We start from the raw sequence: 25,608 nt of genomic DNA, 5'->3' as shown, positions 1-25,608 counted from the left end.
CCTACGTTTGCACCCAGATGCTGTCTAGAATATAGGAACCTTGCTGCCCACCATGGTTTAGCTTGACCACACCTACTTTAAGAGTGTCAAGCACTCAGAGGGCATTCGTGGCCTGCTTTTATAAAAACCATTCTAAGTTCTAGAGGACTCTTCACTTACATAGCTTACATTTCCTTTTCAAAAATAATTTTTATTGGGATATAGTTCATCTACAGAATTGCGTTAGTTTCAGATGTGTAGCAACGTGAATTAGTTTTACATATATCCTCTCTTTTTAAGCATCTTACCCCATATAGGTCGTTGCAGACTACTGAGTAGAGCTCCCTTTGCTACACAGTAGGTTGTTATTAGTTATCTGCTTTATATATATGGGCTTCCCAGGTGGCACAGTGGCAGAGAATCCACCTGTAGATAGATGCAGGAAACATGGGTTTAATCCCTGGGTCAGGAAGATCCCCTGGAGTAGGAAATGGCTACCCACTCCAGTATTCTTGCCTAGCAAATTCCACAGACAGAAGAGCCTGGTGAGCTAATGTCCATAGGGTCAGAAAGAATTGGACATGACTAAGCAACTAAGCCAGAGAAGGCGATGGCACCCCACTCCAGTACTCTTGCCTGGAAAATCCCATGGATGGAGGAGCCTAGTGGGCTGCAGTCCATGGGATTGCGAAGAGTCGGACACGACTGAGCGACTTCCCTTTCACTTTTCACTTTCAGGCACTGGAGAAGGAAATGGCAACCCACTCCAGTGTTCTTGCCTAGAGGATCCCAGGGATGGGGGAGCCTGGTGGGCTGCCGTCTATGGGGTCACACAGAGTCGGACACGACTGAAGCGACTTAGCAGCAGCTTAGCAGCAGCAAACGACTAAACACACACACATATACTTAGATTTTCTTGATTCTTTCTTTTATTCTTTTTTTTAAAATTGTAGTTGACGTGCAGTGATGTATAGCAAGGTGATTCAGTTATTCATATACATATATATCTAATTTTTTTCAGATTCTTTTCCGTTATAGGTTATTATAATACTTCCCTGTGCTGTCATATAGGTGCTTGTTTATCTGTTTTATATATAGTAGTGTGTCTGTTAATCCCCAATTCCTAATTGATCCCTTCCCCTCTTTCCCCTTTGGTAACCATAAGTTTGTTTTCTGTGTCTGTGAGCCTGTTTCTGTTTTGTGAATAAGTTCATTTGTATCATTTTTTAAGATACCGCATATAAGTGATATCATAAGGTATTTGTCTTTATCTTTCTGACTTGCTTCACTTAGTGTGGTCATTCCTAGTTCCAGCCATGTTGCTTCTCGATTCTTGAATGGACTCAGGAAGGAGTTGTTATTTTATATTTTATAGATGAGCAAAATGAGACTTAGAGATGTTAATTAATATCAGCACAGTTACCAAGTACTAGAGCTGGAGTCAAAGTAAGGTCCTGTAAATCCAGACACTGCCACCATGGCACACAGCCTAATTCTTTGTGATGGTAGTGATCATTGCTAAAGTAGATAATTGCTGCTTGGACTTATCAATGAACAAAGGAAACCAGGTTTCTTGGTAAGTCTTTCCCTGGTGTCTGCTAGTTAGGGGAGATGCCCCTTGCCCAGTTCCTTTTCATCCTTGCAAAACAAAACACCTTTGCTAGTAGCTTCTTTTGGGAGAAGGCAATGGCACCCCACTCCAGTACTCCTGCCTGGAAAATCCCATGGACGGAGGAGCCTGGTAGGCTGCAGTCCATGGGGTCGCGAAGAGTCAGACACGGCTGAGCGACTTCACTTTCACTTTTCACTTTCATGCATTGGAGAAGGAAATGGCAACCCACTCCAGTGTTCTTGCCTGGAGAATCCCAGGGATAGGGGAGCCTGGTGGGCTGCCGTCTACGGGGTCACACAGAGTTGGACACGACTGAAGTGACTTAGCAGCAGCAGCAGTAGCTTCTTTTGGCGGGTTATGGCTAGATGGCATCACCAATGCGGTGGACATGAACTTGGGCAAACTTTGGGAGATGGTGAGGGACAGGAAGGCCTGGTGTGCTGCAGTCCGTGGCGTCGCAAAGAGTCGGGCACGACTGTGCGACTGAACAACAACAACAAGCAAAAAGCCTTGAATTGCTTCCTGGCATATTTTTGTCCTATAAAGAAGCTCCTGTAACTGATGGCTTCGTCAGTCTTTCTTCCGAATTCCTTCCAGTTAGTTAAAAAGGCAACTTGCGACAGAGCCTCCAAACACTAGGTGACAGCCCTCTGAGCATTTTCTTAAAGAATCGATTCATTCTATGAAATAGAAATTCATTGTATGAAATAGGCTGGTATTTATCGAATGCTCTCTGTGTCTTTCTGTTCTTAGAAATGTGAGAGACGAGAAAACTGTGTGCCTTTCTCAATTCAAGGAGCTATGGTTGGGAAAGATGAGACATAAATGCATTTGAATTACTTAAAAGATGACAAAATACCACAAGGCATTTTATGATCAATTGCAAAATTAATGTACAGATAGTAAATGCTTTGAGTTCAGGGAAGAGAGAATCATAATCTTAGAATGTGTAATCCTGCCACCTTAAGAGAAGCTAGAACTCAGCAAGATTAATATACAGGCATAAATTTATACAGCACAATATTGTCATATCTGGACTTCAAATTCAGATCTTTTCATGGCCAGTCTCTTGCCAAAACTACCCTCTCTCCCAGACTTGTAATCAGTTGAATTTTTGAGAGAGAAATGAGACCTCATCATCAGTATTTTTAAGTTTCTGACATGATTCAGTGGGTATCTGCCCAGCACTCTGGGCTTCCCGGTTGGCTCAGTGGTAAAGGACTCGCTTGCTAATGCAGAAGACGCAGGTTCAGTCCCGGGGTCGGGAAGATCCCCTGGAGGAGGAAATGGCAGCCCACTCCAGTATTGTTGCCTGGGAAATTCCCATGGACAGAGGAGCCTGGCAGGCTACAGTCCATGGGGTCACAAAAGAGTCAGACAACGTAGCAACTAAACCCACAGCAAATCCAGCAGTCTTCTGTGTCCTGGACAAGAGATACTAGATACTATGAAAAATGATCCTTAACTTTACAGTCTACTGGGATAGAAATATGTGTTGTTAACTGGACTATGAGCTAAACTTAAGTAAGTGCCACAGAAGAGCCTTCGATGAATATAATGCTGTGGGTGCCCAGTGGTGGAGGGAGAAATTGGGTTTATGAGAACTAGTCTTTCCCTGGTGGCTCAGATGGTAAAGAATCTGCCTGCAGTGACCCAGTTTCGATCCCTGGATGTGGAAGATTCCCTGGAGAAGGGAACAACCCAGTATTCTTGCCTGGAGAAATTCATGGACAGGTGAGCCTGGCAGGCTACAGTCCATGGGGTCACAAAGAGTTGGACATCACTGAGTGACTAACATCATCCTCATAGGCTTTCTTGTAGGGGGTGTGTTTGAACATAATAGCAGTATTTGGACGGGCATTCCATGTAAAGGGAAGTGGCTATGGTTTGTTTTCTGTTTTTTAGTGTTTTTACAATTAGTTGCTATTTTCCTTTACTCTTCTCTGTTCCTTTATCTCATCTCTGTTCCCCATATCTGTTTTTCACCATCGTGGCCACTTCTGCTTGGGGTTTTACCTTGCTGCTAAAACGTACTTTGTGATCTTTGCACCAACTATAGGTTTGTTTTCTTTCCTCTCTGTTATAACATGACACTGCCTGTCTCTTAATTCTAGAAGTAATTTGATTTCCCCATTGGTTTTTATCATTCATTGGAAACAACTGAAATTTATATGCCTATTGACAAAATTCATTGTTAGGTTATTTTATTTGGAAGACCAAGCTTGACTTTTCTTTTTTCTGATCTATCTCTCTGTGCCTTCCTTTCATTTCTCTAACTCTAAGCTTTTTTCTGTCCTTCCGCAGTTTCTCCCATGTAACTTCTACACTCTGGAAGATCACCTTGATGACCCTTAGACACCACCTCCATATCTGTTTACACCTGTCATGTGGAGCTGTCTTGTCCCTTGAGCCTTTTCTCTTTCTTCCTTCTCCTTTGTTTTATGTTTGGCATTTTAATTACCATGCTGTAAATGGTTGGACATAGTTTTATGTTTAAAAAATGCAGTCAAATAAAATTTTATTTTGAACAGTGACTTTGAATATAAATAACCCCATGGAGATTAGGTAATAATTTTCTCACCTTACTCAAATATTTATCTCTGCTTTTTCTCCTGCCAAAGTCTAGAATTCCAAAGTGTCTTTCCTCAGTAATTTAATTAGGCCACAAGTTTGAGGCTTAATGATGGATCAAAAAATGTATGATATGCTTGAGAGATCAAGACGGCAAATTGATTACTGTTGCAGCAGAGGTTGGCCAATGTGGGAGAGGGAGCAGGTACTGCCCTGTGCTACAGGATCTGAGTCAGTGATCAAGGTCAGCCTCAGTTCATTAACTTCTTTTGAGGGCTTATAGTCACTGTAAATACTACTGCTCATACCTTATATTCTAGTTACAATATAGTATGGTTTTGCAAAGACTTAGGTTCGCATCAGTAATGTCCTAGGATGTTGAAAGATCCAGAGTAGTGAAAGCTGATTTCTGGTCATTTTGCCTAGTTTCTTAGTGCCCACAAACAGAAAAATCTCACCTCTCAAGATACTAGTGTGGATAAATATGCTCCCATCCATGGGCACATTAGGCAGGAGCCTGTTCTTTTCTTAAGCATCTGAAACCATGATCTATTTTAAGGAGCAATATAAGGGATTCTTATTGTGCTTTGATCTAACACATTATTTAAAATTGGAATATTTTTCCTGGTAATTTTAAGATCTCATAAACAAGAAATGTGTCTGTTCAACAATTCAAACACCCGGTTTCATTCCTGTGTTTATACAGTGCCTTATATTGCTAATAAGCCTGTTTTTAAATGACTTTTAAAGTGTTTTACTTGAAGCAAAATAGTAAATCATTTTAAACTTAACAGATTTGTGTGTGTATGAAGTCTAGAATGAAGATAACATGTGTCCAGTCCTTTACACAGAAGTGTAATGACTTAGTTTGGGGTTTTGCAGCTGCTGTGAGAGGATTCTTTTAGTTAAGGATTCCTCAGTATACTTTAGAAAATCTTAACACCAATCTTCATAAATAAACACAAAATCAGAAAAATCAGTATATTTTTTCATTTGTTATGTAGATGTTAAAGACCATCTGAGAGGCAGAAATTGATGTTGGTGATAAGATCATGAATTGGAGTTTTGTGGACATGGATCATTTTTTACTAATTTAGTTTAAAGTAGATTTTGTTCAATTTCTCTCAGTTGATTTTCATAAAGGTGAAATAATTGGCATTCGTTTTCTAAACATTAGTTGGATACACTGTACATGGAATTTTACAAGGCTTGCAGTAAATGCATGTATCAGACATATCCTTCCACCTGAAAAAAAATAAGGTAGACAGTTGTATGATACAGTGGTTTTCGAGGTATTGGGTATCAGGCAGTTACCCTGAGAGATGCCGAACGAATGAAGTGAGTCCTACCGTTGTGCTGGCTCATGACCAGGACACATTGTAACAAGGGAGGGGGAATCCGCATGGAGCACAGCAGTCTTTCTCAGTGGAAAAGATGAAGCTGGGAGTTTGGGGGAGGCCAAGAAACTTGTATTCACAGGAGCTCAGTACTAGAGAACAGAGAGCTGTACAGATATCTGGCTCTAAAGATCTGCAGAGGACATCCTGTAAGCCTTCAGCTGAGTGCTGACCAGCACACGAGAAAGTACCCGAGGCCCAGGAAGGAACACCTTATAAGGGTTAGAGTGAGCATTCGCCAGTGCTCTCAGAGGACTGGGAGTCCTCTGTTTCCAGCAGTAAGAGTGGAAAATCTCATAATCTATAGGGAAATGGGGATAATACACAGAAAGTTTTTTCCTCTGCAGTGAGGCAAAATTTCTCCTAAACTATTGCAGTTTTGCCTAACAGAACTTAAAAGCATGACATGAGGCACATCATAATTAAATTACTTTAAGGCAGTGTTAAAAAGTTATAAGGTTTTTATACTGTACGTGAAGTGGTATGATATTCCTTCAAGGTAATCTTTAAGGATGAGTTAAAAACATATGCTAAATCCACCACTAAAATTACAACTTATATAGCTAATAACAACTTAGATAGAATGGGACCCTAAAAATACTCAGTTACTCTGAAAGAAGTCAAGGGGAGAATAAGGAACCACCCCTGAAAAAAAACATATAGACAAATAGTAAATATACAACATCATGGTGGATTTAAATCCAACATTCCGAAAGTCATATTAAATATAAATGGCCAAAAGACCCAATTAAAATTAGACAGAAATTGTCAGATTGGATCAAAGGGGAAGATTCAACCATAGTTTGTCTACAAGAAACCCAATTAAAGATACAATAGGATAAAAGTAAAGGATGGAAATAATATACCAGTGAAAACTGAAGAAAGCAGGAACTGTTATATTAATAGACAAAACAGACCTCAGAAAAATATTATTGTAAAATAAGGGGACATTCATAGCATTAAGGGTATTAATTCCTAAAGAGGACATATCCATTCTAAAGGTCTACACCACGCTTATGGCAGAAAGTGAAGAGGAACTAAAAAGCCTCTTAATGAAAGTAAAAGAGGAGAGTGAAAAGTTGGCTTAAAGCTCAACATTCAGAAAACGAAGATCATGGCATCCGGTCTCATCACTCCATGGGAAATAGATGGAGAAACAGTGGAAACAGTGTCAGACTTTATTTTTTGGGCTCCAAAATCACTGCAGATGGTGATTGCAGCCATGAAATTAAAAGACGCTTACTCTTTGGAAGAAAAGTTATGACCAACCTAGATAGCATATTCAAAAGCAGAGACATTACTTTGCTGACTAAGGTCCGTCTAGTCAAGGCTATGGTTTTTCCTATGGTCGTGTATGGATGTGATAGTTGGACTATGAAGAAGGCTGAGTGCCAAAGAATTGATGCTTTTGAACTGTGGTGTTGGAGAAGACTCTTGAGAGTCCCTTGGACTGCAAGGAGATCCAACCAGTCCATTCTGAAGGAGATCAACCCTGGGATTTCTTTGGAAGGAATGATGCTAAAGCTGAAACTCCAGTACTTTGGCCACCTCATGCAAAGAGTTGACTCATTGGAAAACACTCTGATGCTGGGAGGGATCGGGGGCAGGAGGAGAAGGGGACGACCGAGGATGAGATGGCTGGATGGCATCACTGACTCGATGGACGTGAGTCTGAGTGAACTCCAGGAGATGGTGATGGACAGGGAGGCCTGGCGTGCTGCGATTCATGGGGTCGCAAAGAGTCAGACATATCTGAGCAACTGAACTGAACTGAACTGAACTGAACTGATGTGTCTGATTATAGTTTCAAACCATATGAAATAAAGCTGACTACAAGCAGAATTAGGCAAACATACAATTATAGTTGAAGATTTCCTAATCCCTCTCTCAATAATAAAAGACAAGGAATTGGCAAGGATATAGAAGACTTGAATAACACTAATAACAACTTAATCTTATAGACATTTATTAAAAAAAAAAAACACCACCAACAGCAGAACCACCTTTTTAAAAAATGTACATAAAATATTTACTATGATGATTCATATTCTGGGCCATAAAAGAAGCCTCAATAAAGTTAAAAGATTCGAATCATACAGTTTGTTCTCTGACCACAGTGCAATTACATTAGAAATCAATACCATGAGATATTTGAAAACAATCCCCAAATATTTGAAAATGAACACTTCTAAATAAGTCATAGTTTTAAGAAGAAATGTTTAAAAGTTATTTTGAATGGAGTAAAAATTAACACACAACATATCAAAGTTTGTGGGATGAATGCTTTAACAGAGTGCTTAGAAGAAAAGTTATAGCACTAAATACCTAGTGAGGAAAGGCTTCAGATCAGCGACTTCAGCTCTTACCTTCCACTAGGATAAGGATCAAAGTGGAAATAATAAAAACAACAATAACAAAAAATAGAGAAATCAATTTTTTCTTAAAAATCTTTGATAACAAAAGTATGGTCCATTAAGAAAAAGCTATAGATTCTTTGCTTTGATAACAAAAGTATAGTCTATTAAAGAAAAACTATAGTTTCTTAGTTTTCATAACAAAAGTATGATCACATAAAAGAAAAATTGACAAAGCAGACTTCATCAAAGTCTAGAACATCTGTTCTTCTACTGATACTGTTAATGGGATGCCACACATTGGGGGAAAATATTTTCAATTTACACAGCTGATAAAAGGCTGATGTCCAGATTATGTGAATATATAAAAACTCTTAACTATATTTGAGACACTACTACGTACTTATCAGATTGTCTAATATTGACCAAAATATTGTCCTTATCTTGGCAAGGACATAGAGCAATTGAAGCCCTCATATACCATTGCTGAACGTACAGAATTTTACAAACACTTTGGAAAGCAGTTCAGCAGTTTCTTAATTTTATCATATATCAGAATTCAATAACAGCCATATTTGTAGTAGCTAAGAATTGAAAACAACTTAAATGTTCATCTACAAATCTATAAATAAATCGGTATTTATCCATGAAACTGGATACTACTCAGCAATAAAAATGAATTTGCAATAACATGGATAGATCTCCAAATGTCAATGGAATCTGACCAAAAAAATACATATTATTTGGTTTCATTTATATAAAATTGTAGGAAATGCTCACAAATCCATGGTAATAGAAGGCCAGTGAACAGTTTCCGATATGGAGGTCAGATGAAGTGAGTAGACTGTCATCTGAGAAAGCCTTTTGCAGGGATGGACACAGTCATTATCTCATTTGTGGTGATGGTTTCATAGATATGTACATATGTTATGACATCAAATTGTACTCTTTAATCTACACAGTGTATTGTATGTCAATTAAACTGTTTAACTTCTAAATGACAGTTTATACTTTCATTCTAAGTTCCATACATTAATTCTGTTTTGAGATTTTTGGTTTTGTGTTCAGTTAATCCAGTAGGTCTTTCATCTGAAAGATGAACAATGTCTAGCCATTGATACTTATTTTTAAACTAATTAGTATTTAATGAGGAGACAACTCTTGATACTGTACTAAACCAATAAAACAGAAATTTTTATATTACATGAAAACCTGTATAAGAGCTACTAAATGGATAAGCTTTTGTCTTATACTTCTGCATCCTAAAATAGAGTAAATATTAGACATTTGTATCTTTGAATGTTTTGGTTAGTGTTTTGCCTTGGGCTCTGAAATACAAACTAAAATCCTAAACATTTTTTTTTTAAAATTACCTCCCAAATTCACAGATTCTGGCTCTTATATATGTGGTGGGCTATACACACCCAGCCTGCCATCTTATTCCATGGAAGTCCTGCTTGGACATTATATTTTGAAATCTGTATTACAAAGTCTTTTATCCTTTTATTAGTTTAGTACTTTAAGCCTTAGACATAAGAAAGAAGACTATCAGTGAAAATCAATTGAAATGTGGTTAGATAAAGATCTGTTGTGCTAGCAGAAGGCTTAGTTGCAGCACAATATAATCAATTAGGACCCTCCAGCTGCATACAGAGTTTTACCCAGCCAATCACTTTTCACACGTTTCCTCCATTAGCTTGACTAGAGTTCTTTTTCTTTTTTTTAAAATGTGAATTATGATGAATGAGATTGTTGTTATGAATATAGAGATGGGTCATTACCCTACAGAAACCAGACTGTGCTGGCGTTTAGTGATTAGGCTTTCTGCTCCTGCTATCAATAAAGTATAAATTTATCTGTCTCAAACTATAATTGGGAAGCTGTAGTCATTGTTATCTAATTCATTTAACAACATTATAATCGTAAATTGTTTTTGTTCATCTGGATAATTTACATAACTTTTAAGTTAGTGGTAAGGATGAAGGGATATAATTTATCAAATCGAGGTGGGAAATTTTTCATGACTTCAAATCAAATAAATATCCCTGAGGTATTAGTACCCCTAAATTGAACAACCTGGTATGTATAGCCCTTCCAGATGTCAAAAGTAAAAATAATAAATGAAGGTGCTGGAGGTTTGCAAAATAATAAGCATCAGCTTATCCACAGAAGTCCTATAGTTGTTAAATTCTAGAAATGATGTGACTGTTTTTCCTAGGCTTCAGTTCAGTTCAGTCACTCAGTCATTTCCAACTCTTTACGATGACCCCATGGACTGCAGCATGCCAGGCTACCCTGTTCATCACCAACTCCCAGGGTTTTTCTAGGCTTAGGTTGTGGAATTGGGGGTGGGGGGCAGGCAAAGGAGTTGTTGGGTTTTGTTTTAATGTACTGAAAAACTGAGGTGCAGTACTGGTAAAGTGGATGCGCAGGGCATCCTGCCAAAAAGGTCGGGGACTGCTGTTCTAGAAGATGGATGCCCCTAGGCCTAGAAGAAGTTGGACTCCAAGAAAAGCGGCCAGGATGCCCTGTGCATCCCAGTGCCACAGCACTGCGGCTGCACTGTGGCACAGAGCTGGTGCCCCACGTGTGCTTGTAAGGCAGGACTGAATTAGATCCCCAGGCTGCGATAGGCATTCCTGGTGAATACCTCACATCAGCCTGTTTTATGAAAAAAAAAGAAAGAAAAAAGTTAATCCTTAGGACACCTCCACCTGAGTAGATTAGTGGAGCAGATATATAAACCATTGAATTGTAATCAAAATTGGTTTATCTTTTTTTTTTTTTGCTCTGAAGTTTTTTTGTTTTGTTTTTTCTTATTTTAACTTTTTCCTATTATAGTCTCCTGTCCTCACAGAAAAAGGCCTTTTGTGTGTCTGCGTGTGTTAGAAAAAGGCCTTTGGGGGAAACAAAGTCTAGAACATAGTGCTTACAATACTCAGCCCGCACAGATGTCAGTGCATGTATAGAAAGATTTCATCGTCTGCAGGCGTGAATAACTCTAATGTTACATGGAAAAGCAGGGACTGTTGCCTGGCTAACATATACCAAAGAACACTCTAGTAGAGATGCTGTACTTGGAAGCTTAAAGCAGGCCTGCCTTTGAGGTCCATTGATGAAAAGACCTTTGTGATTTGTGCCATGAGGGTGGGGGAGGAGCGCTCAGTACTAGAAGAGTTAATAAACACCAAGAGCTGTGCTCATCTTGTAGCTTTAGTAAGCTTTAATCTGTAAGCTTGATTACCTCCTAACCCCTCTATCTCTTCCCTCCCCCTTCAAGCACTGTAGGGGCTTTATGGTGGTATTAGTGGCATTTTGCCCAACACTGGCTTTAGGGAAATCATTCTACAAGAAAGAGAATCAGAAAGACTGGCTCTGTCTGCTGTGTGAGGTCATTAACACAAGAATAACCTGATGGTCTCCAGAGGGCAGGGGCGAATGTCTGTACTTACTAGAAATTTGCAGGTGGAATGATATAGTCCTTTTCTTGTAGTCCAATTTCTTCTAGGCCTAGGGACATCCATCTTCCAGAAAAGTGGTCCCCAACCTTTTTGGCACCAGGGAGTGGTTTCGTGGAAGACAGTTTTTCCACAGACTGGGGTTGAGAGGGATGGTTTGGGGATGATTCAAGCACATTACCTTTATTGTGCACTATATTATTATTATTACATCAGCTCCACTCAGATCATCAGGCATTAGATCCTGGAGGTTGGGGACCCCTTTTCTACAAAAACTCCGTTTAGATACTTTCAGCAGGATATTCAGTTGTATATCATGGAGAGGCCTTTGTGTTTGCTGTGATATTTCATTAAAACATGTTTGTAAGCTCTTGCTCACTGAGATTTTTGTTTTTTTAGAGATATATATTAGCATAGAGTTGCTATGTAATTAATTCTCAGTATTAAAGATATTCTAGTGTCTGAGACCAGATTCAGTGCTCTGTTTTGCCAAACATCATTAAGTCATTAGTGTAGGGGACTTGTTGTGAAGGACTGATTAAAAGCTCAGAGAAGCCCTTGTACATTTTTATATTAATCCCAAGAGCTTTACAATATTCTCTTTTCTCTGTATAATGAGTGGTTTGAGAAGATGATACATCATTTCATTAAAATATCTTGGCAGATAAACCAAGACAGAAAATGATTATGGCCATAGATAAGCAATTAAACTATACAGGCCACAAGCTGTGATAAATAAATACTGAGCCCATATTCTGTTAAACTGGCAACCACTGGGTAGAAATAATTTGGCTTAAATGTTGACCCTGTGTTGTCGGATGTGAGATAATTACTGAATGTTGTCAGTTGCCTCCAAGGTATCCAAGAGTTGATTGTCAGGTACTTGGGTAACAGGTGTGCCTTACAAGTATGAGGAAACAGCTCAGAGGGACTGTTATAGCAAGTGATAGACCTTGATATACATGGGGGCTGATACTTGCTGCCTTTATCAGAGAACAGTAGCCCCATTCTGTGTGTCTCTGCAGTGGAACAGAAAGCAGCAGTTTACCTTCACAGATGGCATTAACTGCAGGAGGCTCTGTTATTCAGGCGCATAAATAAAATTGTCCTAGCCATGCTGCTGGAGAAGGAAATGGCAACCCACTCCAGTGTTCTTGCCTGGAGAATCCCAGGAAAGAGGGAGCCTGGTGGGCTGCCGTCTGTGGGGTCGCACAGAGTCGGACACGACTGAAGCGACTTAGCAGCAGCAGCAGCCATGCTGAGCTTGAAAGGAGAAAATAACACAGCCATGTAGAGCCCAGGGATGGAATATAAGCTCCATGAGGCCAGACTTTCTCTTCTGTCATTGAATTTCTAGAAGTTGGCAGAAAATTGGCAATTTGATATAAAACTTTATTTAATTAGTTGATATGACTCATAAGGGGCAAGAGATGATTAGATCCTGGCCTGAGCCCATGCTTCTGTGGTAAGGCCTGAAACTTTTCAGGCCCACTGGTTGTGCTCAAATGAAGCAGATCAGAGCAGAGTATGGAGTTGCTATGTTTGTTTGAGAAGTCTTTATTCCTCCTTCATTGCTGAAAGACAGCTTCTCCGGGTATAGAATTTTTGGTTGGCAGTTCCCCCCTACCCCAACCCCCCGCCGACCCCTAATATTTTGAAGATGTTTATCCTCATTCTCTTCTGGCTTGAAAAGTTTGTGCTGAGAAATCTATGGATGGTCTTGTGGGACTCTCTTGTATATAACTTCTCTGATTTCTCTTGCTGCTTTTAAAATTCTTTCTTTGTCTCTGACTCTTAACAATTTAATTATCACATGTCTCAGTATAGCCTTATTTGGGTTCAACCTATTTTGGGTCTTTTGGGCCTTATGGATCTGGATGTTTATTTCTCTTTCCATGTTTGGAAAGTCTTCAGCCATTATTGCTGTAAATGGGTACTTTTCTGTCCCTTTCTCTTTTTCTTCTTCTGGAAAAGAAATACGATTTTGTTTCGTTTTTTTCCCATGTGTCCCATAAGTCCCACGTGTGTGCTGAGTTGCTTTAGTCGTGTCCTACTCTTTGCAAGCACATGGACTGTAGCCCGCCAGGTTTCTCTGTCCATGGGGTTCTCCAAGCAAGAGTACTGGAGTGGGTTGCCATGGCCTCCTCTGTGGGATCTTTCCAACCCAGGAATCAAACCCACATCTCTTATGTCTCCTGCGTTGGTAGGTGGTTCTTTTCCACTAGTGCTGCCTGGGAAGCCCCCATAAGTCCCATAGACTTCCTTTACTCTTTTTCATTCTTTTTTCTTTGTGATCCTTTGACTGGATCATTTCCAGTGTCTTATCCTCCAGGTTACTGATTCTGTCTTTTCTGTGGTTGAGTCTGCATTGAATTCATCATTTTAATTACTGTATTTTTCTCATCTCTAGGATTTCGGATTTCTGTTCGTTTGTTTTGGTGGTTTCTGTTTCTTTGTTAAACTTTTCATTTTGTTATCTATTGTTTTCCTCATTTCTTTCAGTTGTCTGTATATTCTTGAAGCTCACTGGACTTCCTTAACACATTATCAACCAGAGACATAATAACACCACAGTCACTAGTTTCTGCAAAAAATCCTCCCACTGTCTGACTACTATTGACTAGGACTGCTGGCTTGGTTTCCTACCCAAGTGAGGCTGTCGGAGGTTCCCTGGTTGCCTGTATTCTCCAGTCAGGCTAGATGGTTGGAATTGAATACTATATTCAGTAGTTGACAGGGCTATGATTGAGCTTCCCTGCTCTGGCAGGGCAACAAGATGGGACCCAGGCTCATTTATGGGGGCCTGGGATCAGGCAAGAGTGTGCACTGAATTCCCTGATCAAGTGAGGCCGCCAGTTTTGCCCTGCAGATGGGGAAAGCCATGGACTGTGCTTGCTTCTCAAGTGCCACTCTAAGCAGGCGTTTGGGTGGGCTCCACAGCTTCCTGTGTGCTCTGGTTAGGTTCTTTGGTTGGTCAGGTTGAAGGCTATATTTAGTAACGGGCAGGGCTGTGAATTAGTTTCTCTGCCCAGGTGTGGTGGGAGCCCAGAAGCATGCATGCTCAGTTGTGTCCCACTCTTTGCAACCCCAAAGACTGTAGCCTGTTAGGCTTCTCTGTCCCTGGGATTGTCCAGGCAAGAATACTGGAGCAGGTTGCCATGCACTCCTCCAGGGGATCTTCCTGACCCAGCGATCTAACCCACATCTCTTGCATCTCTGGCATTGGCAGGCAGGTTCTTTACCACTGCTCCCCTCGGGACTAGTGAGAGAAACAGTTCTAAAGCTGGTAGATCTCTGCATTTGTTGTCTTAACTCAGACAGACCTGCACCCGAGGTTCCCTGGCTGAACAGAGCCACTGGCTTAGCTCTGCAGACTATCAGTTCTGCCCACCATTTCTCAGTGGGTATTGCTGGGCTTATGCAACTTCTAGGTTTCTCCTATCCTTTCTGATCACACAGACTGGGAGACACTCCACAGAGGCATAGTTTCAAAAGGGGACTGTATGTCCCAGTTCCCTTGCTTGTGCAAGATGGGGAGGAGCCCCACATTTCAGTTCAGTCGCTCAGTTGTGTCCGGCTCTTTGCAACCCCATGGAGTGCAGCATGCCAGGCCTCCCTGTCCATCACCAACTCCCGGAGCTTACTCAAATCCATTGAATCGGTGATGCCATCCAACCATCTCATCCTCTGTTGTCCTCTTCTCTTCCCACCTTCAATCTTTCCCAGCATCAAGGTCTTTTCCAATGAGTCAGTTCTTTGCATCAGGTGGCCAGAGTATTGGAGTTTCAGCTTCAGCATCAGTCCTTCCAGTGAATATTCCTTTTCAAGTAAAGAATCAAGTGGTAAAGAACCCACAGTCCTTTTGGATTGACTGGTTGGATCTCCTTGCAGTCCAAGGGACTCTCAAGAGTCTTCTCCAATACCACAGTTCAAAAGCATCAATTCTTTGGAACTCAGCTTTCTTTATAGTCCAACTCTCACATCCATACATGACTACTATAAAAAAATGTAGCTTTGACTATATGGACCTTTGTTGGCAAAATATTGTCTCTGCTTTTTAGTATGCTGTCTAGGTTGGTCATAGCTTTTCTTCCAAGGAGGAAGCATCTTTTAATTCCATGGCTGCACTCACCATCTGCAGTAACTTTGGAGCCCAAGAAAATAAAGTTTCTCACTGTTTCCATTGTTTCCCCGTCTATTTGCCATAAAGTGATGGGACCAGATGCCATGATCTTAGTTTTCTGAATGTTGAGTTTTAAGTCAACTTTTTCACTCTCCTCTTCTACTTTCATCAAAAGGCTCTTTAGTTCTTCTTTGCTTTCTGCCATAAGGGTGGTATCAGGTTCCACAGGCCTCTCCTAATCTATTTGATGGAAATATAACCAGAGGCTCACTCTGTTTTTCCCCAGAAAATTTCATTGATTTCATTAATTCATTGTTCATGATGTCTTTATAGAATATGAATACCACAGATAGCAAGAACTGACTCTATTTAATAAAGAAATTGGGACTTCCCAGGTGGCATTAGTGGTAAAGAACCCACCTGCCAATGCAGGAAACAGAAGAGATGCGGGTTTGATCCCTGGGTGGGGGAGATCCCCAGGAGAAGGGCATAGCAACCCACTCCAGTACTCTTGCCTGGAGAATACTATGGACAGAGGAGCCTGGCAAGCTGTAGTCTATAAGGTCACAAAGCGTAACGACGTGACTAAAGTGATTTAGCTTGCATGCACAGAATGAAGAAATCATGTGTAAAATATGTGAAGCACTCTTATAACCCAATAATGAGAAAAATAACTCAAACTATAGGTCTTTGACCAGAGACTTCACCAAAGAAGATAAAAAAGTGACAAGTGTGTGAAAAGATGTTCTGACATTTGTCATTAGGGAAATGATACTGTAACTGTAAGTATGGCTGAGTATTATACTGAGTATTATACTGAGTATTAATGTTAATACTCAGAGTTGATGAGGATGTGGAAAAACGGTGGAACCCTTAAACACTGTTGTTGGAAATGCAAATTGGTATAACCACTTTGTAATATAGTTTGGTAGTTTCTTATAAAGTTAAACATATACCTACCTTATGATTCCATCATGCCATTCACATATATTTACCCAAGACAATTGAAAACATATGTTTATACAAAGACTTGTACTCAAATGTTGTTTATTGCAGCTATATTCATAAGAAACAAAATCTTTAAACAAACCAAATGTTCATCTGTTTATGATGAGAAAAAAATTTGTATTATATCCCTTCATAGCAATAAAAGGAAAGGGGCTACTGACTGATACACATAGCAACATGGATGAATCACAAAAGCATTGTGCTAAGTGAAAAGGCACATTAAATACTATTACTGCATGGTTCTATTTATATAAAATTCTAGAAATGGCAAAACTAGTGCCAGAGTGCAGATCAGTGATTGCTGAGGACCAGGAGTTGAAGGAAAGAGACTGACTTCCAAGGGGTGTGAATGGACTTTTTCAAGTGATAGAAATGTTGTATATCTTGATTGTGGGGATGATCACATACTATATGCTTTTTAAAAACCGTAATCTCCTGAAAGGCAACACTTAAAATGGGCATGCTTACTTGAAGGTAAATTAATACCCCTGTACAGCTAATTAAAACAACAAAACATCTTACCAAAACCTGTAAGGCCCAGCATAGCATAATAAAACTTCTGCCTACTGTTTCAACTTACAGAAACAAAAGTTTTATCGTATTTGTATTCCTATGCCTTCAGCATGACAGAAGCTACTTCTGGAGTTGAATTATCACTGTACAAGCCAGTAATAATTTAAAAAATGCTTTCTTAAAATGGCTAATGGACTAATGGTTTAAATACTTATCCATATTCTAATATGTTCTTCTCATTCATGACCATGCTGTGACCTCTCAAAACAAAAGTTAGAAATCGGAAGTAACTAACTGACAATTACAGTGGTTGATACACTCCAGTTTAAATAGAAGTGTCCTTGGTTAAAATATGGTTCATTCATCGGTCAAACTGTCCTTATTTCCTTTAATTGAATTAAGATGGACAAATGAGAGATGTGTGCAAGACAGAAAAAAATCCTTTCCACAAATCACTGTTATCCTCCTTCTGAGTGTAAAACGAATCAATTAAAAGCATGTCAGAGCATCTCTCACTATTGAACAACTTTAAAGCAGGAAACATTTTATAAAAATAAAAAACTTGAGTGAGAAATTGAGAGAAACTGGTTACTTTCTCCATAATTAAATATAATTTAATTATGAGAATTATGAGAATTATGCATTATATTATTTTGTATGCTCTTGTTTGGTTACAAATTATAGCTGTGCTAAAAAGCCTTTTTCATTTCATCTTCAAGTTGAAAATTCCTAGTAATAAGAAAGTACAAAATATAAGAAAATATACAATACAAAACTGTGTGTATACAATTTAGTTTCATCTGTATACTTAACTAAATAGTATTTCTTTGGGAGAGGTGTGGGGATGGGGTGGAGGATGAAGTATAATTTGTATTTTCCAATCACTCTGAAAAATATAGTTTTCCAATTCTTTCTACTTGCTTAAATTATTATTTAACTGTACTATGTATTATGTGTGAATTCATACACATTCTATACAATCATTTTAAACCTGTGTATTAAGGCTTATTTTATTAAAATTAGTTATGTGTCCCTACATCTGCCTCTATTTTCACTGTTTATACACATGCAAATTTATACTGCTAACTCAGAGCTGGCTTCCCATTTGTAATTCATATCTTTTCATTCTTGTATGTTTTTTCCTGCTTTCTGAATTTGTTCATAGATATGCTCATAATCTGCATTATTTGTCCATTTGAATTTTTGTGTTACTTTTAATATTTCAAAAATTTTCATAGGTTCCAAATTCAAAACATACGAAAGGGTACAAGAGTGGAAAATCTTTCTCTCCCATAGTCCGCCAATCACCTAATTCCTGTCTGTGGAGGCCAACAATATTATTAATTTCTTTATCCTTCTAGAAGTGTTTTATGCGTTATCTATTTGGGTGGAGGGGAAAAAAAGGGAAATAAAACTTAATTATAAATTGGGTTCAAAATTTCAGAACTATCAAAGTGTTATCACTTTCCACGTGTTGGTTTATATAGAATCAACTTGCCAACATCAATCAAACCTCAGATGTTAAGTGTTATCAGAACAGATCGGTCCTTCACTAGGAGACTCTAAGAACTAAAAATGCTCTGAATACCAGGCTTTTAGAGTTTCCTCTATCTGGACTTTATGTCTGTGACCTGTGTTCTAGGCCAGAATTCTGGAATGTCCGTGAAATGCCCCTTTTACCATTTGTCTTTTAGCATGGACCGTGCTAGTTAAAGAGTGTGGATATGAATTATTGAGTAGTACTGATGATCAGCCCATCTACCCATGTGGTTTTCCCCTTACTGTTATAATCAGTACTTTAAAAATTTTCCTTTTAAAATCTTTAGAGATCAGGATAATAATTTTACCCTCTCTCTTCCATAATAAATAAATAACTAAAAATGTAAAAACACAGGAAACTGCAATCTAGCAGAATATTGGCAAACATTTAGAGTTATTTATTGATGGCTTGCTCATTGGCAGTATAAAGTGTGTGTCACTTGTCATTAGCAGTAACAATTTCAGCACGTTATGTTCTCTTTTTATTTACTCTGGTGGCAACATGTTTCTGAACAGGGCCACTGGCTGTGGGTCAAGAGGTCAGTCTTTGAGGTTAACAGTGGATGGGGTCATTTACTATTAACCTAAGATTAGCAGCTACGTTTTCCCCTCTTTTTTTCATTTTAGCAGATTTCCTCCTATTTGTATAACATGCCAAATTAATCTTGCCCTCTTTAGAAGACTTTCTCCTTTCTCATTTGAATTTTTTTTTTAATTTTATAAAATTAAAAAGAAATTCTCTATCCAGATCTCTTTGTGGCCCCTTTTCCTGGTGCATGAAGCAATGTGAACTTTTTCTAAGATTTAAAAAATCTTATACATTTAACATTCATTTCCTCATGTGCAAATACAGCTATTTTTTAAAAAAATATTTTTGATGTCTTAAGGTCTGTTTCCTGCACCACCACCACCCCCACATATATGCATACCAAAAAATCCAAAACATATGAATCAATACATGCAGAATTTTAGTATTTCAGGGATGGATTCTTCCCTAAACTATTTTGGCTTTTTTTCTTTTTGCTATTCTTGCTAATAAACAATATCCAACTCTTAAACTAGCAAGTTTTGTTATTGTTGCTTAACTTTAGGGACCTCTTTAGTTGGTGCCATATATTTGAAACATTCTTTTTCTCTCTACTCTTCAGCAAAAAGATCACCTCTTATAATGTAGTTTTATTAGTCATTGTGTAACAAGTGTTCTCTGTGGAATTTCCCCTTGAGAATTTCCGCATAATTCCTAGTTTACATTCTGATATGAACCACAAGACTGCTCTGGAAGCTAAGTTGATGTTAGGTCTTCTGTAACAAAGTTGTTTCTCTTATGACATTGCTGATTCAATTACCAGTAGGAAAATTTACTTACTTTTAAAAGCCTATTGCTATAGGTAATTCGCTTTCTTTTTCTCTCTAACCTTAGGAGTCAACCTCAGCCTCTGAATAAGTATATAGTGAATACCCTATAAGTACAAGGTGAAGCAAGCAGAGAACAGTCCTTAATGCAGACCTCTCAGAGTCCTTAAAGCAGTACCAAGCTTCAATGGGTAAAAGAAGGAGAGGAAAGTAATGTACATACATAGAAAATTTCAAGTATATAAAACCTATGATAAGAAAGAGATGAAAACCAACTGGATTTTTAATCATATTATACTGTGCATGCTGTGCTAAGTTGCCTCAGTCATGTCTGACTCTTTACGACCCCTCTGGACTGTAAACTGCCAGGCTCCTCTGTTCATGGAATTCTCCAGGCAAGAATACTGGAGTGGGTTGCCATGCCCTCCCCAAGGGGATCTTCCCGACACAGGGATGGAACCTGCGTCTCTTAAGTTTCCTGCATTGGCAGGCCAATTCTTGACCACTAGCGCCACCTGGAAAGCCCTGTGTTATACCGTAGAGAACAGCAAACTTCAAAGGGTATCATCTTTGTTGCTGAATTCCCTTCCACGCTTGGAGTTAGTTAAGGGAGAGAATATTTAAGGAAAGCTTTTTAGAGATATGACACCCCGGATGAGGAGGTAGCAATCCAGGTAGAGAATATAGTGGAAGTGAAGGTATAGAGGCAAGAAAATCCATGGTATCTTTCAAGGGCTCATACAGAGGTTGCCATAATATAAATTCCTAGGCAGGAGTTGTGAGAGATGAATCCTGAACAGTGTGTGTGTTAGTTAAGGAGTTTGGACTTCATTTTGTAAGGAATGGACAAGGATTTTAAGCAGAAGATGAGTGATACAGTTAGGCTAGCATTTCAAATACGATTTGGTAGCTGCAGAGAAGGCAGATTTGGAAAAAAGGTTAAGACTGGGGTCAGGGAGAGCACTTAGAGTGTTGACCTGAACTAGGGCAGTGGTAAGTGGGAATGAAAGGAGAAGAATGAAGAGAAGTAGGAAAACAAGTGGAGAAGTGTTGAAGAGTAAAAACTGTCAGGCACGATGATTGGATATGAGGCATGAGGAAGAGGGAGGAGTTTAATATGAATCCCAGGTTTCTGTCTGTGTTGATTGAATGGAAGAGAGGCTATAAGGGGAGAGCAGTTTAATGGGGAACTTAATACTTTTAATTTTAGGAAGGTTGAAATTGATGTACTTTTGAGACAGCCAAGGCAGCCCACCTGGTCCTAAGTAAAAATTTGGAAGTTATCAGTGTAGATGAAAGAGAAAGTGTAGGCAGTAAGAAAGATGGGGAGGTCAAGAACCTGAAAATCAGCAAAATATAATAGGCCTGCAAAGGATGATTTGTTCAGAAAGGGCTGAGAAAGAATCAAGACTAAAACTCACAAAGTGCAATGCCACCAAAAGTCATGGAGTGGGTGTGGGGTTTTCTATCAGCAATGTCATTAAATACAGGATTGTGCAGTGGTCCTGGATGACAAGGATAGAAATATATATTGAATTTAGCAACTGGCAAATCATGAGAGGTGTTAGCAAGGGCAATTTGAATGTAGCAGTAAGCATGAGAGCCACAAACTATGGAGTGAATAAGAATTAACAGGAAGTGAGAAAACAGGACATGGGATGTCTCTTTTTTAATGTCATTTTCAAGGGAACATTTGTTTTTTCCTTTAAAAACCTTAAGTATATTTATGGTCTGAAGGGAAGAAGGCAGAAGTGAGGAGTGAATCAGAAATGGAAGAGAGATTGGATGCCTAACAGAGCAAGATCCCAAACAAGGAGGAGATTGCACTTGATCTTAGCCAAAAGGCTGAGAAACAGATCAAGGGGGAGATTGGATTGGAGGTGTTGAAAAGAAGGAAGGAGAGCTCAGATTTGTGTAATAAGGAGAAATAACCCTGGGCAAGTCGGGATATATTTGCATTTATAGACAATCAGCTGAGGGATTTAGTTCCTTGGCCTCAAGTTCACTCTTGCCTTCTGTACATTTAGGAGTAATTATACCCCCATCTCTACTTAATTTTTACAGAGATATACGTACATAGTCCTATATCAATAATAACCTAACTACAAAAAAAGAAAATATAGGTTACCCATTAACATATTTCCAGAGATAACATTTTGTTATAACTTTTTGCCTCTCTTTTGTGTATGTGGATGCATTTTTAAAGTGACTGTGTAGTATTCCATAACTTATTTAACCAGTCTCATGTTAATGAATAGTTTATCCCTTTGCTTTTCTTTGTTGTGCTATTGTTGGTTTGGTTTTTTACTTTTATAAACAAAGAATTCCTTATACATTTTACTATATATCTTTTATTGTTTCTTCACAATCAAATTCTAGAAGTAAAAATGCTGTCTATTGAGTATACATTCTCTTTGGTTTTTTTAATATATATTGGTCAAATCACTTTTCAGATGGCTTGTCAGGTTTGCACTGCCGTGTAAAAAATGATTTCTTTTTACTTTCTTAACACTCTCTTAACTCTTTCTTAACTCTGGTAGTTTGACATCACAGTATTCACAAGTGGTGTCTTTTGCTTTAGGTTTGCATTTCTTTGATGTTTGTCATTTCTTTTGATATTTAAGAGAATGTTTTTAAATATTTTCCCTCATTAATTTAGTAATTAAGTATAAGAAAGTAATTATAATAAAAAACTATAAGAAATCATTTGAATATAAGAAATTTACAGCCTGGCTTCAGTATATAAGGCTGGTTTGGCTTAAGGGAAAATCAAAAGGTGGATGATTTAGAGACTACTAACAAGTTGGCTGTGGGAACTCTTTGAATAAAGATGATGTTACACATCTGTACTTTGATCACAAACTATTGTAAACATAAAACAAAAAATAGAAAAGAAAATTTAGAAGACATGGCAAAGCTAAATATAGTAACAATAAAATAATAAAGATATTGAAAACTTAAAACTCAATAACGGTTTTAGACTATTTTTGGATAGCAGTTCTTAGAAAACAGCACAGAGATATTAAAAAAAAGTGAAATAATAGTTAATAAATAATAGCTAAAAAAATAAGGAGTTTAGAAACTCTGGTATATAACTAGTAAGAGTTCCAAAATAAAATAGAGAAAATGACCAAGAAGTGATGTTCACATCTAGAATTTGTAGAATAGATGAGATTTAGTCATCAGATTGAAAGTATAGCTGAGTATTGAGCAGAGTATACAAACAAATTCGTATCTACATACTTTATAGTAAAATTGAAGACCACTGATTTTTAAAAGTTATCAGAGAGAAAAGATACGTTACCCAAGTAGGTATGAAAATTAGATAGACGGTAGACTTCTGTTTGAGCACATTAGATGCTAGAAGACAGTGGAGCAATACACCAGAAGTGCTAAGCAAAAATAACTCTTGAAGTACAATTCTATACCCAGCTAAAATTTTCATTTAGTATTTTCACAGGGTAGTAAGGGTTTACTACTGACTTGACTTGTTCTTGCTGGAAAAAAATATCCTTTAAAGATGTACTTCATCATGAAAATGTGAGTGCAGAGTGATGTGCCGTTAACTGTGAATGTTAAGGTAATAACAATACCTTTCATGGAACTTAAATGCCAGACAGTAATGACAAAGAAACTGTGAGCATGTTCAGTGGCAATTAAAGCATACTTAGGACAAATATTGTGATATTGAGTAACTTAGGGATTTTTATATTTGTATATAGTATGATAAAAATTAAGGGTAAACCATTAACAGAAATATAATCTATAGCATACAAACGTATAGAGAAAAAATGATTATAAAAAACTATCAGTGTCATAATAAGCAAGGGAGAACAGATCTTACAAAATAAGATGGTAGAATAAGCCCCAGTACATCAGTGATCAAAATAAATGTAAAACACAGGGATATAATATTAAACTTAAAAATCTAGTCATACTCTATTTACAAAATAATATGGAGATTGTGCTGTTAGCTTGTACCAATGGTGAAAATTTTCAGTCAGAATCTACTGTTAGCAATATATGGTTTTATTTTCTTTTCCCCGTTATTACAAATATATTTGCATGAGAGGAAAAAATATCGCCTTATGATTTCACAGATTTTGTCATTAGTTAATCAGAGTTCATAGAAGCTTCAAATATCCCATCAGTTAATTCCCCCAGCACTTGAAATTTTCATTGTGCTAAAGCTGATTGAAATTCTGAGCTGCCTTTAAAGCAATTCCAGACCTCCAGCTTCTGAGGGTTTTTTTTTAAAGATATACTAAGTATGTGACGCTTAAATTCATAGGCTATATTTCCTTTTGGATTGTTTTTCAAAGACTGAAAATGCTTATGTCAGGAAATATTTTCTCTTTCCATCTCCCGGCTTCTCTGTTTGTCAACTAGTCTATTCTGACCTCTAAGATGGGGTTCACATTTTAATTACAGTTATGTATGGCAGACTCCATCTGCCATAGCCAGCCAGCCTGCAGGCTTGCAGGGAGAGGGAACATTATACAGGACTTCTTTCTGACAAGCTAGCTGTCTTGCTGTTCTCTCTTTACAATTAGACTCTCAAAATAATAATCTGTTGCAATGACTGAGTGACCTGTAAATTATCAAATATTAGAAGTCTTCAGTTTTTGAAGTGTATCACTTTAAGCATTAACAGTATGTTTCTTTTTAATTAAACTTCCTTATTCACATATACATTTGTGCTTGTGAACAGAAGGACTTAAGAAAATTTATGAAAGTTGTAAAAATTTGCTGTTTATTCTCTTGTTCCCTAAAAGATGAAAACTGCAGATGAAAACTGGTTGTTCAGGATGCATTATCCTTAATGGAATATCCACCCCTCCTGTCCCTGTGGGGCCCCTCCCCCAGCTGTACTCTCCCTAATAATATTTCTAAACTTTCTAGCTTTCTGTGACTACGGTTATCCACAGATTAAACATAGATTTTTTTTTTTCTGGTTAGTAATGTGCCTAAGAAATAATCAAGTTGGATCTTTAGGAATGATTGTATATGTAGGTCATAATAATTACCAAAAGCCCAAACTGATTTTCATCTTCTTGTCCTATTAAGGTACAAGGACCTTTTTTTGTTGTTTTAAATTTATGGACGTTAGCATCAGAAGCATTTATACATAGGTTTAAAACTGAAAATATAGCTTTTCTTTTTTAACCTCTCATATAACTATAGAGACCCCTGCCTCTGCAGATCTGTATAGGGTACTTCTCAGATTCATATGTGGATAAGAGAATACTCATTTGTTGCTGCTGATACATCCCTGCTGTGACGCTAGCCAAAATCTTTGCAGTCTGAATAACTGAAGAGAAGTTGTTCTGTAACACAGTGCATCTCAGAATTTATTTTTTCAACTGATACTTCCAGCTCTGGATTCTGTGACATTTGCCCAAAGGGAAACACCGGTCCCTTGGATTACACTGTGCATCCATTGTCTGAACTGTCACAGCAATAGCGCGTAAAGCTGTTTGCATAGCGTGCTAACTCTATCAGGGTCAGTTCCAGTCTGTGGCCGCTAAAAATGAAAACCATGCCCCAGCCGGGACAAGAGCAGGGTCAACAGCTGGCAAAGGATATGGCAATCATTTATATAAATATGCTTTCTCAAGCCCACAAAAACAAAAAACCCCAACCCAACAGCTGGGAAGGGTTGGAAGTAGCCCCAAGGCTGGTTAGTCCCCTTCCAGATGGG

General features: G+C 38.2%; 1 protein-coding gene across 7 annotated transcripts in view; it reads left to right on the top strand.

Annotated features, from left to right (window-relative positions):
* BCAS3 (BCAS3 microtubule associated cell migration factor) overlaps positions 1 to 25,608 on the top strand; it is a 586,221-nt gene that overhangs the window by 383,367 nt on the left and 177,246 nt on the right. The window contains exon 24 of one of the 7 annotated variants that reach the window (XM_052658885.1): positions 3,896 to 4,016. The exons of the other annotated variants lie outside the window; for them this stretch is intronic. Coding sequence (XP_052514845.1) covers positions 3,896 to 3,909 — 14 coding nt within the window. The 3' untranslated portion in view covers positions 3,910 to 4,016. Of the gene's footprint in view, positions 1 to 3,895; positions 4,017 to 25,608 lie in introns of those variants that run through there. 7 annotated transcript variants of the gene reach the window in all.

The sequence above is a fragment of the Budorcas taxicolor genome, chromosome 19 (assembly GCF_023091745.1).
Source record: "Budorcas taxicolor isolate Tak-1 chromosome 19, Takin1.1, whole genome shotgun sequence".
Taxonomy (NCBI): Eukaryota; Metazoa; Chordata; class Mammalia; order Artiodactyla; family Bovidae; genus Budorcas; species Budorcas taxicolor.
This window is presented reverse-complemented; position numbering and strand designations above follow the sequence as displayed.